Below are 15,868 nucleotides of genomic sequence, written 5' to 3' on the forward strand. Positions count from 1 at the left end.
CTTTTGAACACACTCCAGGAACTTTTGCCCCTCCCCACTCTTTACACTACCACTGTCCCAGTCTACATTCGGGTAATTAAAGCTCATTAAAATCAGTCTATAATGCCTGCATCTCTCTGTAATTTCCCTGCAGATTTTTCTTCTATGTCCTTCTCACAACTTGGCAGTCTATAGACTACACCAAGCAATGGGATGTCCTCTTTCTCCAGCACTGCATTGCTCTCCTTAACCAATACCACCAACCCCTCTCCTTTCCTATCTCTTCTGAACACCTTGTACCCAGGAATATTTAACACCCAGCTCTGCCCTTCCTTGAGCCAGATCTCTGTTATTGCCACAACATCATATTTCCACATGGCAATCTGCGCCTGTAACTGCCCAGTCTTATTGACTATACTCCATGCATTCACATACATGCATAGTAACCCTGATTTAGATTTTGTTACTTTCTCCCTTGCCCCAACTTTACCTTTTAACTTACTATTCTCTATACTAGTGATATCTGTCCCTCCCAGTATTTTGTACATCCTGGTATTCCTCTCTAATATTTTTTCTTGGTTCCCACAGCCCTGTTGAGTTAGTTTAAATCCCTCCCAGCAGCACTAGCAAAACGCCCCACAAGGAACTCAGTCCCAGCTCTGTTCAGGTGCAACCCGTCCAGCTTGTACAGGTGCCATCTCCCCCACAGCCAGTCCCAGTGTCCCAGGGATCTAAAGCCCTCCCTGCACCATCTTTCCAGCCACGCATTCATTTGCCTTATCCTCCTGTTTCTGTATTCATTGGCATGTGGCAGAGATTACTACACTAGAGGTCCTGCTTGTTAATTTCCTACCTAGCTCCCTAAATTCTGACTGCAGGGCCACATCCCCCTTCCTACTAAGTCATTGGTACCAATGTGAACCACGACCTCTGGCTGATCACCCTTCCCCAGAAGAATGACCTGCAACCGCTCTGTGACATTCTTGACCCTCACACCAGGGAGGCAACATACCAGCCTGGAGACACGTCTATGGCCACAGGAACGCCTGTCTGTTCCCCTAACCAATGAATCCCTCTTTCTTTCTTCTTCCTCCCCTCCTGTACGGCTCATTGTGCCACAAATTTGGCTCTGACTGCTCTCCTCTGAGGAAGCAGTGCCCTCAGCAGCTTCCAAAACAGAAAACCGATCTGTGAGCAGGACCCCAGAGGACTCCTGCACTACCTGCCCATTTCTCTTGGACTGCCTGGTGGTCACCCATTTCCTCCCCTGTCTCCAGGCTCTTAAACTTCAGTGTAACCACCTAACTGAACGTGCTATCCACGTAGCTCTCAGCCTTGCGGATGTGCCATAGTGACTCCAGCCACCGCTCGAGCTCTGATGCCCGGAGCTCAAGTTTCTGCAGCTGACAGCACTTCCCACACATGTGGTCAGCTAGGACACCGGTAGCGTCCATGACTTTGTGCATATTACAGAACACGCATTCCGCTTGACTGAGCTGCCCTTCCATGTCTTAACTCTACTTCCCTTACGTTAACTTTATTCAACTTTGGATTATTTATACTACTTTATTATATTGGCCCGAAATTTCCCTTATTCCTGGAGCTTCACAGTTAAATCCAAGTATAAGAACTTTAAAAATATTATACTTTTCCAATGTACTCACCAGTTCCTACTTATCAAGGCCGCTGCTTTTCTTTGAGCAAAGGTAGAAAAGGGAAGGAGCACCTCCCCCCTCAGTCACCAAACATCAACTGAAGCACTCTATTATAGCCAAACACAGCACTCCAGTGCTGACAACACAAAAAAATTTAAAGGGGCCACGCACTTAAATTAATCACCCTCACACTCCAAAAAAAACTAGAGGGAATGTTGCCTGTCATGTAGTAAAATAGTGCTACACAAGAGTATTATCAAGCAATATTTGACACCAAGCTTCATAAGGAGATATTACAACACATGATCCAAAGTTTGATAAAAAAAATAGGGTCTTAAGGAACATCTTAAAGGAAGAGAGAGAGAGAGGTTTAGGGAGGGAATTCTAGGGCCTCAGCAGCTGAAGACATGGCCATTAATGGTGGAGCAAATAAAATCAGGGATGCACAAGAGGCCAGAAGAAGAGGAGCGTAGACATCTTTGAAAGTGGTAGGGTTGGATAGACAAAGAGAGGCAAGACCATGGATAGATTTGAAAACAACAATGAGAATTTTAAAATCGGAGTTATTGCTTAACTGGATGTTGATATAGACCAGTGAGCACAGGGCTGATGAGTGAATGGGACTTGGCGCAAGTTAGGATACAGGCAGCAATGTTTTAGATGAGCTCAAGTTTATGAAAGGTGGAAGGCAGGAGACCAGCCATAAGTTTGTTGCATAAGTCAAGTCTGCGGTAGCAAAGGCATAGATGAGAGTTTCAGTGGCAGATGAGCTGAGGCAGAGGTGGAGTCCTGTGATGTTCTGAGGTTGAAATAGTCTTCATCATGACATGGATCTGTGGGTGGAATCTCATCTTGGGGTTAAATATGGCATCATAGTTGCCAACAATCTGATTGAACCTCAGACTGTCGCCAGTGTTTGTGGCAGTTTAGAAGACAATGACATAGGTCTTCCTAATATTTAGTTGGAGAACATTTCAGTGTCCATGTTTCTATTGGGCAGGTTAATGTTGGTTTTGGTGCAGCTATGGTTTTGAGAAGTTGTTTACAGATCAGAATTAAAGAAGTTGTTCCCAACAACTGTCCCAACAAGATGTAGGAAAGTTCTTTATCTGTGTTTGAAGAAGATTCTGCAAGTACTATTGTAAACCAAGATCATATTTTGCTGTTTCCCAAGGTCAAAGCAAGCACTTAACCAGTTAGTATTCAATTTATTGGTATTCAACTGAGTTAGCATTTAATTAATGGCAGCTTCAGCTGTAAGAAAACTGATATCTTTGTATGCTATATACTCATTAGAACTGGTTTTATTGATTGGAGTGCAGCAGCATTTGATTGATCTGTTTAGGAATAAGAACTGTAATGTACTTGCAAATCAATAATTATCTTACAAATTAAGACTTTTATAATTGCTATACATTCTAGCAGATTGTTCTTCTATGACCTATACTCTGGAATTATGTTCTGTTCTTATTCATGTTTTTTTCTGGTATGTCTCCAAATTGTCATATTGCACAGGAGAGTTCCAAAACTGGTTATGTTTCAGAGGAACTTTATTATTATGTTCAAACAATTTCAGAAGTTGGACAATAATAATCTGAACCTTTAGTTTAACAACACCATTATGCTGATCTGCATTACGTTATTCATTAATGGATAATTCACTCTCACTCTCAACTTGACCTTCACCTTAAGAATGGGATGGGGAGTAGAGGTTTGTTCTTGTATACCCAGCATTTAAGCCATGTTATATGCAATTAGTTCAGCTGTTATTAAGGAAGATGATGTTTCCCAGGCCATGGTGTTAAAGGAGCTAATTCAGACATTAGAAGGCGTTAAAATTGATAAGTTGGAGGTACTGGCTAGAATGTCTGCATTTAAAGTGCATGAGGAAGCAGGACTGGATGAAATGCATCTAAGGATACTGAGAAAAGTGAGAGTGGAAATTGCAGAAGCACTTGCCATAATCTGTCAGTCTTCCTTAGACTTGGGGGTGATGCCAGTGGACTGGAGAATTGCGAATGCTAAAACCTTTTTCAAAAAAGGATGCAAGGTAAGCCCAGCAACTACAGGCCAGTCAGTTTAACTTCTGTGGCAAGGAAATTTCTAGAAACAATAATTCAGGACAAAATTAACAGTTGCATGGACAAATGCGAGTTAGTTAAAGAAAGCCAGCATGGATTTCTAAGTGAAAATCGTCTAACTAACTTACTGGAGTTTTTTTGAAGAGGTAACTGAGAGGGTTGATGAGGGCAATCCCCCTGTTGATGTGGCGTACATGGACATCCAAAATTTGCCCAATACAGTACCACAACAGACGTGTGAGCCAAGTTATTGCTCATGTAATAAAAGGAACAGTCATGACTTGGTTACGAAATTGGCTGAGTGACACAAAACAGAGTACTGGTTAATGAGTGTTTTTTGAGTTGGAGAAAGGTTTGGAGTGGAGTTCCCCAGGGATCAGTGTTGGAACCCTTGCTTTTCCTGATATAAATTAATGACTTTGACTGTGGTGTACAGAGCACAATTTCAACTTTTGGGGATGATAGGAAATTTGAAAGCATTGTAAACTGTGAGGAGTATAGTGTAGAGCTTCAAAAGGACATAGACAAGTTGGTGGAAAGGGCAGGCAAGTGCAGATGAAGTACAATGCAGAGAAGTGTGAAGTGATTCATTTTGGTAGGAAGAACATGGAGAGACAATATAAAATAAAGGGCACAATTCTATAGGAGTTGCAGGAGCAGAGGAACCTGAGTTTATATGTGCATAATTTATTGAAGGTGACAGGTCAGATTGAGAGAGTGATGAAGAAAGCATACAATATCCTAGGCTTTATCAATAGGGGCATAAAGTAGAAAAGCAATAAAGTTATGTTGAAATTGTAAAAGACACTAGTTCTGCCTTAGCTGGAGCATTCCGTCCGGTTCTGGCCACCGTACTTTAGGAAGGATGTGAAGGCATTGGAGAGGGTACAGAAAAGATTCATGAGAATGGTTCTGTGGGGTGAATGGCTTCAGTTATGAAGATAGATTGGAAAAGTTTGGACTGTTTTCCTTGGAAAAAGAAGGCTGACAAGAGATTTGATAGAGGTATTCAAAATCATGAGGAGTCTGGACAGAGTAGACAGGGCGATATTGTTCCCACTCATGAAAGAATCAAGAACAAGAGGGCACAGATTTAAATTAATTGGCAAAAAAGTAAAGCAATATAAAAGAAAACCTTCTCACGCAGCGACTGGTTAAGGTTTGGAATGAGTGTGGTGGAGGCAGGTTCAACTGAAGCATTCAAAAAGAAGTTAGACTGTTATCTGAAAAGGAAAAGTGTACACGATTACGAGGTGAAGGCAGGAGAATCACACAAAGCAAATTGCTAATTTGGAGAGCCAGTGCAGAAATGATGGGCCAAATGGCCCCCTTCTGTGCTGTAATAATTCTGTGATTCTGTTTTCAAATCCTTCATGACCTTGCCCCTTCCGGTCACAAACACCTCTGAGTTACCTGCACTTCTACAATTCTAGCCCCTTGAACATCTTCAGTTTTAAGTGCTCCATCATTGAAGGCCCCATGCCTTCAGCTGCCTGGACCCTAATCTCTGGAATTCCCTACCTTCGCCTTTCCACCTCTCCATCTCTTTCCTCCTTTAAGATACTCCTTAAAACCCACTTCTCCAACCAAATTTTTGGTGGCTCACCTTATATTCCCATAAGTGGTTTGGTGTTAAACTCTGCTTTATAATACTCTTGTGAAGTACCTTTTTTTGTGCTATTGTAATTAGCGATATACTGGATTACAAAAATATAATTATAAAGATCTTGCATTATAGTCATAACCCATTACTATTTTTTTCATATCACTCACTGCCTTTGGCACACAAGTTCATTTACTTGTAAACCAGGTGATGAGCAATATACTATGAATGCCAAACCATCTCATGCAGTCAAGTGTGTCAATATTGCATGAGGGCTGTTTTTACTGCCCAAAAAAGCCGTGATTTGCATCATTTTTCTGGACAGAGCTGTGTGCAAACTCTCTTAAGTCATCATCAGGCTTAACACCAATGATAGTTCAAAATGTTGTGGATATCACTGGTACTAGTTCAGTGAAGTCTGTGCTCCAGAAATACCAAGATTTTTCTGCTGTGAATCCTGAAACTTTGTGATGTTAAATTGGCTGAGATTTGGGCTTTGCAAAATTTAGTAAAAACAACATAATAGTAATACGCAACTATTATTGCTATCATTTTAAAGTGTCCAGGAATTGGGGGAAGACTTGGGTTGTAATGAATATTGTATAGTTTTTTTAAACAGTGGGACCAAAAGTAACAATGCAGAGATGCAAAATGTCAAAAAGCAAGCATTGGATCATTGAGTGAAGTTCTGGGCGAATGAGAAGCATCACTAAAACATAAACAAAAACATTAGATTTTTTTTCAAGACCATTTAAAAAATATGCAAAGGATTTATTTGGAAGTAACTATGGCCCAGATCTCCCACGAAGCAGCAATCATCACTGGATTGCCGTTTCGCTTGAATGTTTCCATGCCTAGACACTGCTCCACATTTCTGCTGGGTCTTCTGAGCCTGGCTTCTCCAGAAATGCGGAGTGCAGTGTCCCTTGAAGAACCCCATCGCAGCACTATAGTGTCGTGGGAAGACAAGAAAATGGTTCCTTTTTACGGCACTAACTGCCGCATGGTAAGTTTAAATGTCCAGTGTGAATGTTAGTGAATGGATAAATGTTTATGAATGGATAGAGTGGTGGGATGGGTAAGATGGCAGGTGGTGTGAGGTGAGTGGGTAGGGTGTGTGAGGTAAGTTGGTAGGGTGGTAGGATGGCAGGTGGGTGAGGTGCTATGTAGTTCGAAGTTAGTCTGACTGATAATCTAAATTATAGTTTGAGAAAAAACTTACCAGAGGTATTCTCACCTACACCAAATTCCCAAGTATTATGTAGGGAAATGTGAAATGGCAAGAGAATAATAGAAAACAGAATTTTTTAGATGAACGATGAACATTGTCATTCAGAAGGATTTGGGTGTCCTTGTATGCAAATCACAGAATATTAATGTCCAGTAAAAGCAAGAAATTAGGAAGGCAAATGGTATGTTCACTAATATTTCAATGGAGTTGGTGTATAAGAGTAAAGAAGTCTTGTTGCAATTATATAAAGCTTTGGTGAGATCATACCTAGAGTACTATGTACAATTTTGGTTTCTTTACCTAAAGAAGGATATATATTCCTTGGAGGGGGTGCAATGAAGATTCACGAGATTGATTCTGGGGATGAGGGAGCTTTCGTATGAGGAGCAATTGTGTAGAATGGCCTCACATTCTCTGAAGTTTTTAAGTATGAAACTCTGATCATTCTCACAGAGCTTGACAGTGGAGATGTTAAAAGGTTGTGTCCCATGTCTGGAGAGCCCAGAAATTGGGGTCATGGTCTCAGGATAAGGGATCAGTCATTTAGGGCTGAGAACTTTCTGCTCTCTGGGTTGTGAATCTTTGGAATTCTCTGCCCAAAAGGGCTGTGTATGCTCATTTGTTGAGTATGTTTGGACACTGAGGGAATTGAGGAATATGGAGATAGGGTAGAAAAGTGGAGTTGATGAGACAATCAGACACGATCTTATTCAATGGTGGAGCAGGCTCAAGAGGCTGTACGGCCTACTCCTGCTCTTTAAATGCTTTATTGGCCTAGATTTTGCTGGATCACTTCATCTTAAGTTATGCCCCCTTGGATTTGTCCACTTCTGCCCACAAAATTGCTGGAAGTGTAAACTCAAAACAATGTAGAAAGAGCAACAGGACTTCTGACACCTGGTCGAACAATGAAATAAACAGCGTATCTCTTTAACTAATGAGACTAAAGGATGGAGAAATAAACAGAAGGAGGTCTGTAAAGAATGATGAATTAGATTAGGTGAATTCAAGGTCAAATCAGGTGCAGACAGTAAAATAACGAGAGATTGGCTTAAAAGAGAAAAAAATGACAAAGGAAAAGTAAGAAAAAACTAACAATTAACAGCTTGAAATTTTTTAAATCTTCTGAAGTAATTCACAACCTGAAGGAATGAAACTCCAGAATTATAATTGTTCATTTTCTGGGAAAGGGAGCTTGATTGGCAGTTGTTATTGCCAGTTGTTATCATAAGGTACTTACAGCAATTTAACTACCTAACATGAGTTTACTAGGCAATTAGCATGCAAATAAACCAACTTCATAAAACTCATTGGGAGGCTATGGGCAAGATGTCGTTTTTGTGAGGCTACTGGTGGCACAGCGCTGATCATGTAGCAACTTGTAGCAATTGTTAATTAGCAGGGGTATCTCTTCCTTGCCACAAATTGCTGGTTGATTTACTCATTAGTAACTGTGTGTCATTCAAACATATTTTTTCATTCAAATCTGGGCCAATATGTATGCCATCTAAAAGGCTTCAAAGTGGACAAATCTCCCGGTCCGGATGATTTGTGTCCCAGACTGCTGAGAGAGGCAAAGGAGGAGATTGCAGGGGCCCTGACCCAAATTTTTAATTCTTCTCTGGCCATGGGGAAAGTGCCAGAGGACTGGGGAACAGCTAATGTGGTTCCGCTATTTAAGAAGGGTTGTAGAGATAAGCCAGGGAACTACAGGCCAGTGAGTCTCACGTCAATGGCAGGGAAACTATTGGTGAAAATTCTGGAGGAGAGAATCTGTCTCCACTTGGAGAGGCAAGGTTTGATCAGGGATAATCAGCATGGCTTTGTCAGAGGGAGGTCATGCCTAACAAATTTGATGGAATTTTTTGAGGAGGTAACTAGATCCATAGATAAGGGTAGTGCAGTTGATGTAGTTTATATGGATTTCAGCAAAGCCTTTGACAAGGTCCCATACGGGAGACTTATAAAGAAGGCAAATGCATACGGGATACAGGGTAATTTAATAAGGTGGATTCAAAATTGGCTTAGTTGTAGGAGACAGAGGGTGATGACAGAAGGCTGCTTTAGTGACTGGAAGCCCGTGTCCAGTGGCGTACCACAGGGACCTGTGCTCGGTCCCCTATTCGTCATTTATGTAAACGACATAGATGACTATGTGGGGGGTAGGATTAGTAAGTTTGCGGATGACACAAAGATTGGCCGTGTGGTTAACAGTGAGGTTGGGTGTCCAGGGCTACAGGAAGATATAGACGGGATGGTCAAATGGGCAGATAAGTGGCAGATGGAATTTAACCCTGAAAAGTTGAGGTGATACACTTTGGAAGGAGTAATTTGACAAGTAAGTATTCAATGAATGGCATGACACTAGGAAGTTCTGAGGAACAACGGGACCTTGGCATGTGTGTCCATAGATCTCTGAAGGCAGAGGGGTGTGTTAGTGTGGTGGTGAAAAAGGCATATAGGATACTTGCCTTTATCAATCGAGACATAGATTACAAAAGTAGTGGGTCATGTTGGAGTTGTAAAGAACCTTGGTGAGGTCACAGCTGGAGTACTGTGTGCAGTTCTGGTCACCACATTATAGGAAGGATGTGATTGCACTGGAGGGGGTGCAGAGGAGATTCAACACGATGTTGCCTGGGATGAAACATTTAAGTTATGAAGAGAGGTTGGATAGATTTGGGTTGTTTTCGTTGGAGCAGAGAAGACTGAGGGTGACCTGATGGAGGTGTACAAGATTATGAGGGGCATGGACAGGGTGGATAGGGAGCAGCTGTTCCCTTTAGTTGAAGGGTCAGTCACAAGGGGACATAAGTTCAAGGTGAGGGGCAGGAGGTTTAAGGGGGATGTGAGGAAAAACGTTTTTACCCAGGGGTAGTGATGGCCTGGAACGCGCTGCCTGGGAGGGTGGTGGAGGCAGGTTGCCTCACGTCCTTTAAAAAGTGCCTGAATGAGCACTTGGCATGTCATAACATTCAAGGCTATGGGCCAAGTTTTGGTAAATGGGATTAGATAGGTAGGTCAGTTATTTCTCATGTGTCAATGCATCCTTGATGGGCCGAAGGGCCTCTTCTGCACTGTGTGATTCTGTGATTCTATTCCAAAATTGCTGTCTTTTTTAACACAGTTTCCCTTGATGTTCTGTCGTAGAATGATGGTTAGAAGTTATTTTGTTGCCCGTCAAGTGTGCTTTTTAACTGGATTCTGTTGACTAAATAATATATCTCTCGAAGGTTTTGCATGGCATTATCATGCCAGTCTTTCATGCATTCAAAATGTTATCAGTATTCAGCTGATGTTTATAATTAGCCATTGCAGGCACAAAAATATGAAATATTACAATTCAGATTTAGGGATTGTAGCCTGTAATTTTGAGCATACCATTTTAGATATGAAAAATTTACATTTGTAAAATTATAACTGCTACATACTTAAATATATTTGAAAAGCAGCTGCTATTCTAACACAACATTGCGTATCTTTTTTTCGTAGGCCAAATCTACTTTAAAGTAATGCATAATTTTTTTGATACAGGCAAAATACAAGATGTGATTCTAAAAGAAAGCCTTCAAAAGGAAGACGAAGTCCTGGTATCACTGGCTGGACTTAAACAGGTAAATATAATGCTGCATTTTTTCTCTCTGACGCTGAAGCCTGATACTATTTTTCCTAAATGTGGCTAAAATCCTGTGTAGGTGTTTATACTATTTAACTTGGGAAAGATCAGTATTACAATCTTCATCATTTATTAAACCTCCATTAACAAAGAGTGAAAATGATATTGAAATGGGGTCCCCTTAAGAACCTTGTGCCTTTGCACGGATATGTGACCATCCCATATGTTTCTGTTTATAAGAACTAATTCTCAATAGAATTGTTATTTTTTTTCCTCCCATCTTCAGCGGTAATCTTGGGTGTTGTTCAGATACCTGGAAAATGTTCTTTTGTTTTATAATTCTATAAAAGTTTTTCAAAAGCTTGTTTCCAATACATGTTTCTTTGTTTTTTTGTACCATGGTATCAACTTGCCAGAGTCTACCCATGATAAATGGGCTCTGTTGACTAATTCATACTCCTCTTCAGTCAGTGCTGAATTTTTATTATTTTATGATCTGTAGAGAATGTCTCTGATCCGTCTCAAGACTGGCATTCAACACCTGCTTACTTTATTTTCTGATGACGTTAGTACAATAGTTCCTAGCAGACATTAAACAAAATCAGAGGCAGCCTGCAACCATTTTTTGGCATTACGGCAGCATAATCTTCGGACATCTGGACAATAAATGGATGAGAAAGATTGCCAATCTTTGCTATATGGAGTTTATCATTCACATGTGGTCTGGAGCACTGAGGGGTGTGTCTTATCATGTGTTTGAATTGGTGGAGGTGAGCAGGGTGAAGTGCACATTTTGGAGACATGAAGAGGTCTGGGAATACCATCAGGCCCATCAGCCTGAAGTTGGTTTCCAAAGTATTCTTCACTCAGCGATATTTTCAGCAGTCTCTTTCCTTAAAATCATGTTTACGTTAAACCAAATGTCCAATGAGTGATTGACAACCCCAGAAAAACATCATGGATAGGATCAATGGTTGTACAATCTCAAGTATAATAAGATTCATGCATTATTAGTATTCTAGTGTTGCTTTCATATTTAATACAGTAGTGTACATCTATCAGTACTTTATTCCTCTTCCCAAATGTTCTTCATGTTGACTGTTTGAATGCAAAGCTGAAATTGAATTAGGAAGGCTTGAAAAAGTCCCTACTTTGACCTTTCAGTATACCTTTTGGCTCAAGTTATAATATCCAAATATGTACTCTGAAGACACGTGTTCCAATTTGCGTCCTCCATTTAAGAGAATTGATGAAAGTTTTTTCTTTGTGGGCTGTTAGTCTTTGGAATTCTCTTCTGCAGACAGCAGTGGAGGCTGGGTCATTGAATATATTAAAGGCTGAGTTAGACAGATTTTTGCTTAACATGGGAGTCAAGGGTTATGGAGGGTGGGCAGGAAAATGGAGTTAAGGCCACAATCAGGTCAGTCATGACCTTATTGAATGGCAGAGCCAGCTCAAGGGGCTAAATGATGTACTCATATACCTAGTTCTTATGTTCTTTTATAAAGTTCTATTCTAGCAACTGAAATTATAATTCTACAATAAATACAGAATACAGATGTTTTCCCTGCTTTTTAATTCAGTAGCTGTTCACCCCTCTTGCCATTTCAAGCGTATTGCCTATCTTGGTCGTCTCTGGACTTGTTTCTCAACTCTGGAGCAATTCTGCCAGTAATGCTGCAGCTTTTCACTTGTGAGTCGATTTTTCTGACTCGCCTGCAGATAGGTTTGCAGACTCTTGCCATCAAAAATAATTATACTGGTGTGAAGGTAGGACTTCTTTGTAGTGTAGGAATGGGGTGAAGGCTAGATGATCAGAGTATATAACACATAGAAGGACACTGCCCCTGTGGTTTTCTTCATTAAGAGTGGGCATGCCCCAAAGTAGATGGAAGATAAATTTAAGCTAATAAGGCTCTTGGCATACATACATGAAAATAAATACATATACATACATACATACATACATTGATCAGTTGAAGGTGTCGCAGGTAAATGATGCATTCTGAGTTTTACCTTGCTCTAAATTTTTGCATTTCAACTGCCCATGTCATAATTTGCACAAAGTGCTATTCACCCATCACCACTGTGCTTGCTGACCTACATTGGCTCTTGGTTAAACAACAGCTCGATATAAGATTCTTCAGACTCAAATCCCTTCATGACTTTGCCCCTTCCTATCTCCATAATCTCTTCCGACCACACAACCCACTGAGATATTTGCACTCCACTAATTCTAGCCTCATGAGGATCCCCAATTTTAATCAACCGACCATTGCTGGTCGTGCCTTCAGTTGCCTGGGTCCTAAGCTCTGGAATTCCCAGATTCAAACCCTCTTCCTCTCTACCTCACTTTCCTCCTTATGATGCTCCTTAAAACCTACCTCAACTAGGTTTTTGGACATCTGCCCTAATAAATCCTTACATGATGCCAGTGTAGTTTGTTTTATAAGCTGCTTGCCAAATACACCTACATTCCAGCAACAAATAAAAAAAAGTGCCTTTGGATGTTTTGTAACGTTAAAGGTGCAATACAAATACAAGTTATTTTTTCTCTACTTTTACTATTCAACCATTTAAGCTATTACATTGTTTATTGCATGTGTAGCATATGTAATATAATTAATTCTGCATTTCTGTTCCTTTGAATGTGATGACTACACACTCATACCATCCTACCCTTTTCTACTTTTGTATGGAAGCATTTGAAGAATAGTTGACAGATGGCTGAGCTGTATAATTAATGCCATAAAATGTCATTTTTTCACTGCTATGAATATGATATTTATTTCCAGTTATTACTTATGCCACTAGATTCAGACAAGAAGATTTGTTCCTAATGAATCACTGGTTGTTTGGGCCTGACAATAAACAGATTTTATTTTTGCAAAATATATTTTATATATATATATATATATATATATATATCAGTAATTTAATTTCATAGTGTTAGTATGCATTGCTGATTTCTGACCAAGGCTTAAGGGAAAGAATTTGCTCCCATTTTAAATCACTGAATTGACTGTGTGTGTTTTTGTGACACAAGTGTTGAATATGAAGCGAAGAAGATAATATTTAATTAACCATTCAGGATTATGTATATATTTTTAATAAAAATTTAAACATTATAGTCATTCTCAGATGAAGCAATCGTTTATTGCAACAAAATTAACTGTCAGAAAAGGCTGTTTATCTCCAATTTTAATCTTGACTCTAAAAGAATACTTCAATACCATCCAAATATGGACCATCTTGAAATGTTTATTTGTAGTTGTGTTTATGTATTTTAGTGTTAATAATGCAATTAATAATTATAATTATAACAATGTGCCTGTAATTGCACAGATTTCATATTTACAACAGTTGCATATTTGCACTCATTGGTGATGACTAAATATTAATCACAACAGATGAAATGGCTCGTAATCTGCTCTAAAAGTAGTGTACTACAATCACTAGCAAGGTCATACTTGTTTTTTACTTGTACAAGTGCTGCCAAACAAGGTTGTGTTATAGCAATAACAATTCCATTACACTTAGAAGGTAATTTGAAACAAAACCAAGTTTATTTTTAGTCTGTTACTCAAACGTTCACCCACTAAAGAAAGCTGGGTTACACAAGAGAATGAAAACTACATGCCACTTGTCAAGCAGGGGACAGCCAAACACAATAGTTGAAGCACTAAATCAAAGTTCTAGAGGCATATATTTCAAAAGGCATTCTGGGCAATTAATAGTAGTGTATAGCATAAGTTTATAGCATGGGAAAACTTACAATAACTTATTTATTTGACTTAATCCATTTGTTTTGTTTCAAGTATTTTGTTTTGTTGGTTTTAATTCATTTAATTTTACAGTGATCAAATATTTACTTTTTTTAAAATTGTTCATTCATGAATTGTGGGGTTCACTGGCTAAGCCAGCATTTATTGCCCATCCCTAGTTACCCTTGAGAAGGTGGTGGTGAACTGCCTTCTTGAACCACTACAGTCCATGTGCTGATGGTACATCCACATTGCTGTAAAGAAGGGAGTTTGAGGATTTTGATCCAGCGACAGTGAAAGATATATTTCCAGGTCAGAATGGTGAGTGACTTGGAGCAGAACTTCCAGGTGGTCGTATTCCTACCTATCTGCTGCCTTTGTCCTTCTACATGGTAGTGGTCATGGGTTTGGGAAGGTTTGTCAGTGGAGCCTTGGTGAATACCTGCAGTGCATCTTGTAGATGGTACACACTTCTGCTAATGTGCGTCAGTGGTGGATGGAGTAAATGTTTGTGGATCTGGTGCCAGTCAAGCAGGCTGATTTGTCCTGGACAGTGTCAAGCTTCTTGAGTGTTGTGGAAGCTGCACTGATCCAGGCAAGTGGGGAGTATTCCATCACACTCCTGACTTGTGCCTTGTAGATGGTGATTAGGCTTTGGGGAGTCAGGAGGTGAGTTACTCTTGCAGGATTCCTAGCCTCTGACCTGCTCTTGTAGCCACAGCATTTATATGGCTAGTCCAGTTCAGCTTCTGGTCAATGGCAAACCCCAGGATGTTGATAGTTGGGGATTCAGTGATGGCAATGCCACTGAACATCAAGGGCAGAATTTCCCGTTGTGTGGGAGGAAGCACACAGGCAGGCGCGGACCCGATCACCACCCGTGATCAGGTCCACGCTGCCATTTTACGCGGGCGGGCCAATTAAGGCCCACTCAGTGTATTTGCCGACTCTCGAGGATAGCGGAAGTGTGCGGGTGGTGGGCATGCACAGACCACCGGGTCCAATGGTGACCTGGCAGTCTGTTTAAAAGAAGGCCTGGCAGCCTCCTGTAGGCTGCTGACAATGGCCAATTCGAGGGCGCATTACGGGGGGTCAGTTGAGCAGGCCAGGCTGGAGAGAAGGGCAGAGGAGCAGGTCAGACTGCAGGGTCTGCCACAAGAGCAGGGCAGGCTGCAGGGTAGGCCAGTGGGAGCCAATGCGCCCTTCATTTTTCAGATGAATGCCTTGCTGCCCTCCTTGAGGAGGTGGAGCATGGCGGGAGGTGTTGGTCCGCCAGGATAGGAGAAGGAGACCCCCCCCACATAATTCGTTGTGTCTGGGAGGAGGTGGCAGAGGTGGTGGACTCCCGCGACGTGGTGCGGCGCACCTGGATCCAGTGCCGTAGGTGCTTCAACGATTTGTTGCGCTCTGGCAAGGTGAGTACCATGTTGGCATTAGGCATTTAACCCAGCAGGTAGCCTTAGCTTTTGAGGCCCCCCTGCCCCAAGTCTTACTGTCATGACTGCATTGAATCATGTAGGGCGTTTTTTCTTCGGTAGGTGGGCAAGCAGATAGTGCCCATGCTTAGATCGGCCTGAGTGGTTCATGAGGAGATCAGTTCTCCCCCGCACCATGTGTTGTTCTTAGTCGCACAACTAGTCTGGGGCAACTGCAGGAGATGCAGCTAGGCACATACTCAGAATTCCAGCACATGTCCTATTCATGGTGATGAGATGGTGGAAGGGGAGCCTCAAGGTATCGTGGCAAGGAACCATCTGGTGCCCTCAGCGCTGCACGTAGTTGCGCGTCCTTGCTATGGGAGCAACTACCGTGTGTTTCCTAAAGCGATGGCACTGGAGGCCTGATATGGCCCACTGTGGTTGGGGTGTGGCGTGCACATGGAGAGTCCGTGTGCAATTTGTCATAATGAATATTGTTCTCTCTTTCTCAGGAGAAGAAT

The 15,868-nt window shown here is 41.2% G+C and overlaps 1 protein-coding gene across 8 annotated transcripts in view; it reads left to right on the forward strand.

Annotated features, from left to right (window-relative positions):
• The window catches only part of tbc1d5 (TBC1 domain family, member 5), a 554,754-nt gene that overhangs the window by 509,034 nt on the left and 29,852 nt on the right, over positions 1-15,868 (forward strand). For all 8 annotated transcript variants that reach the window (XM_041183651.1, XM_041183652.1, XM_041183650.1 and 5 more), the window contains one exon: positions 10,084-10,163. In XM_041183651.1, coding sequence (XP_041039585.1) covers positions 10,084-10,163 — 80 coding nt within the window. The remainder of the gene's footprint in view (positions 1-10,083; positions 10,164-15,868) is intronic.

This window comes from Carcharodon carcharias, chromosome 3 (genome assembly GCF_017639515.1).
Source record: "Carcharodon carcharias isolate sCarCar2 chromosome 3, sCarCar2.pri, whole genome shotgun sequence".
NCBI lineage: Eukaryota > Metazoa > Chordata > Chondrichthyes > Lamniformes > Lamnidae > Carcharodon > Carcharodon carcharias.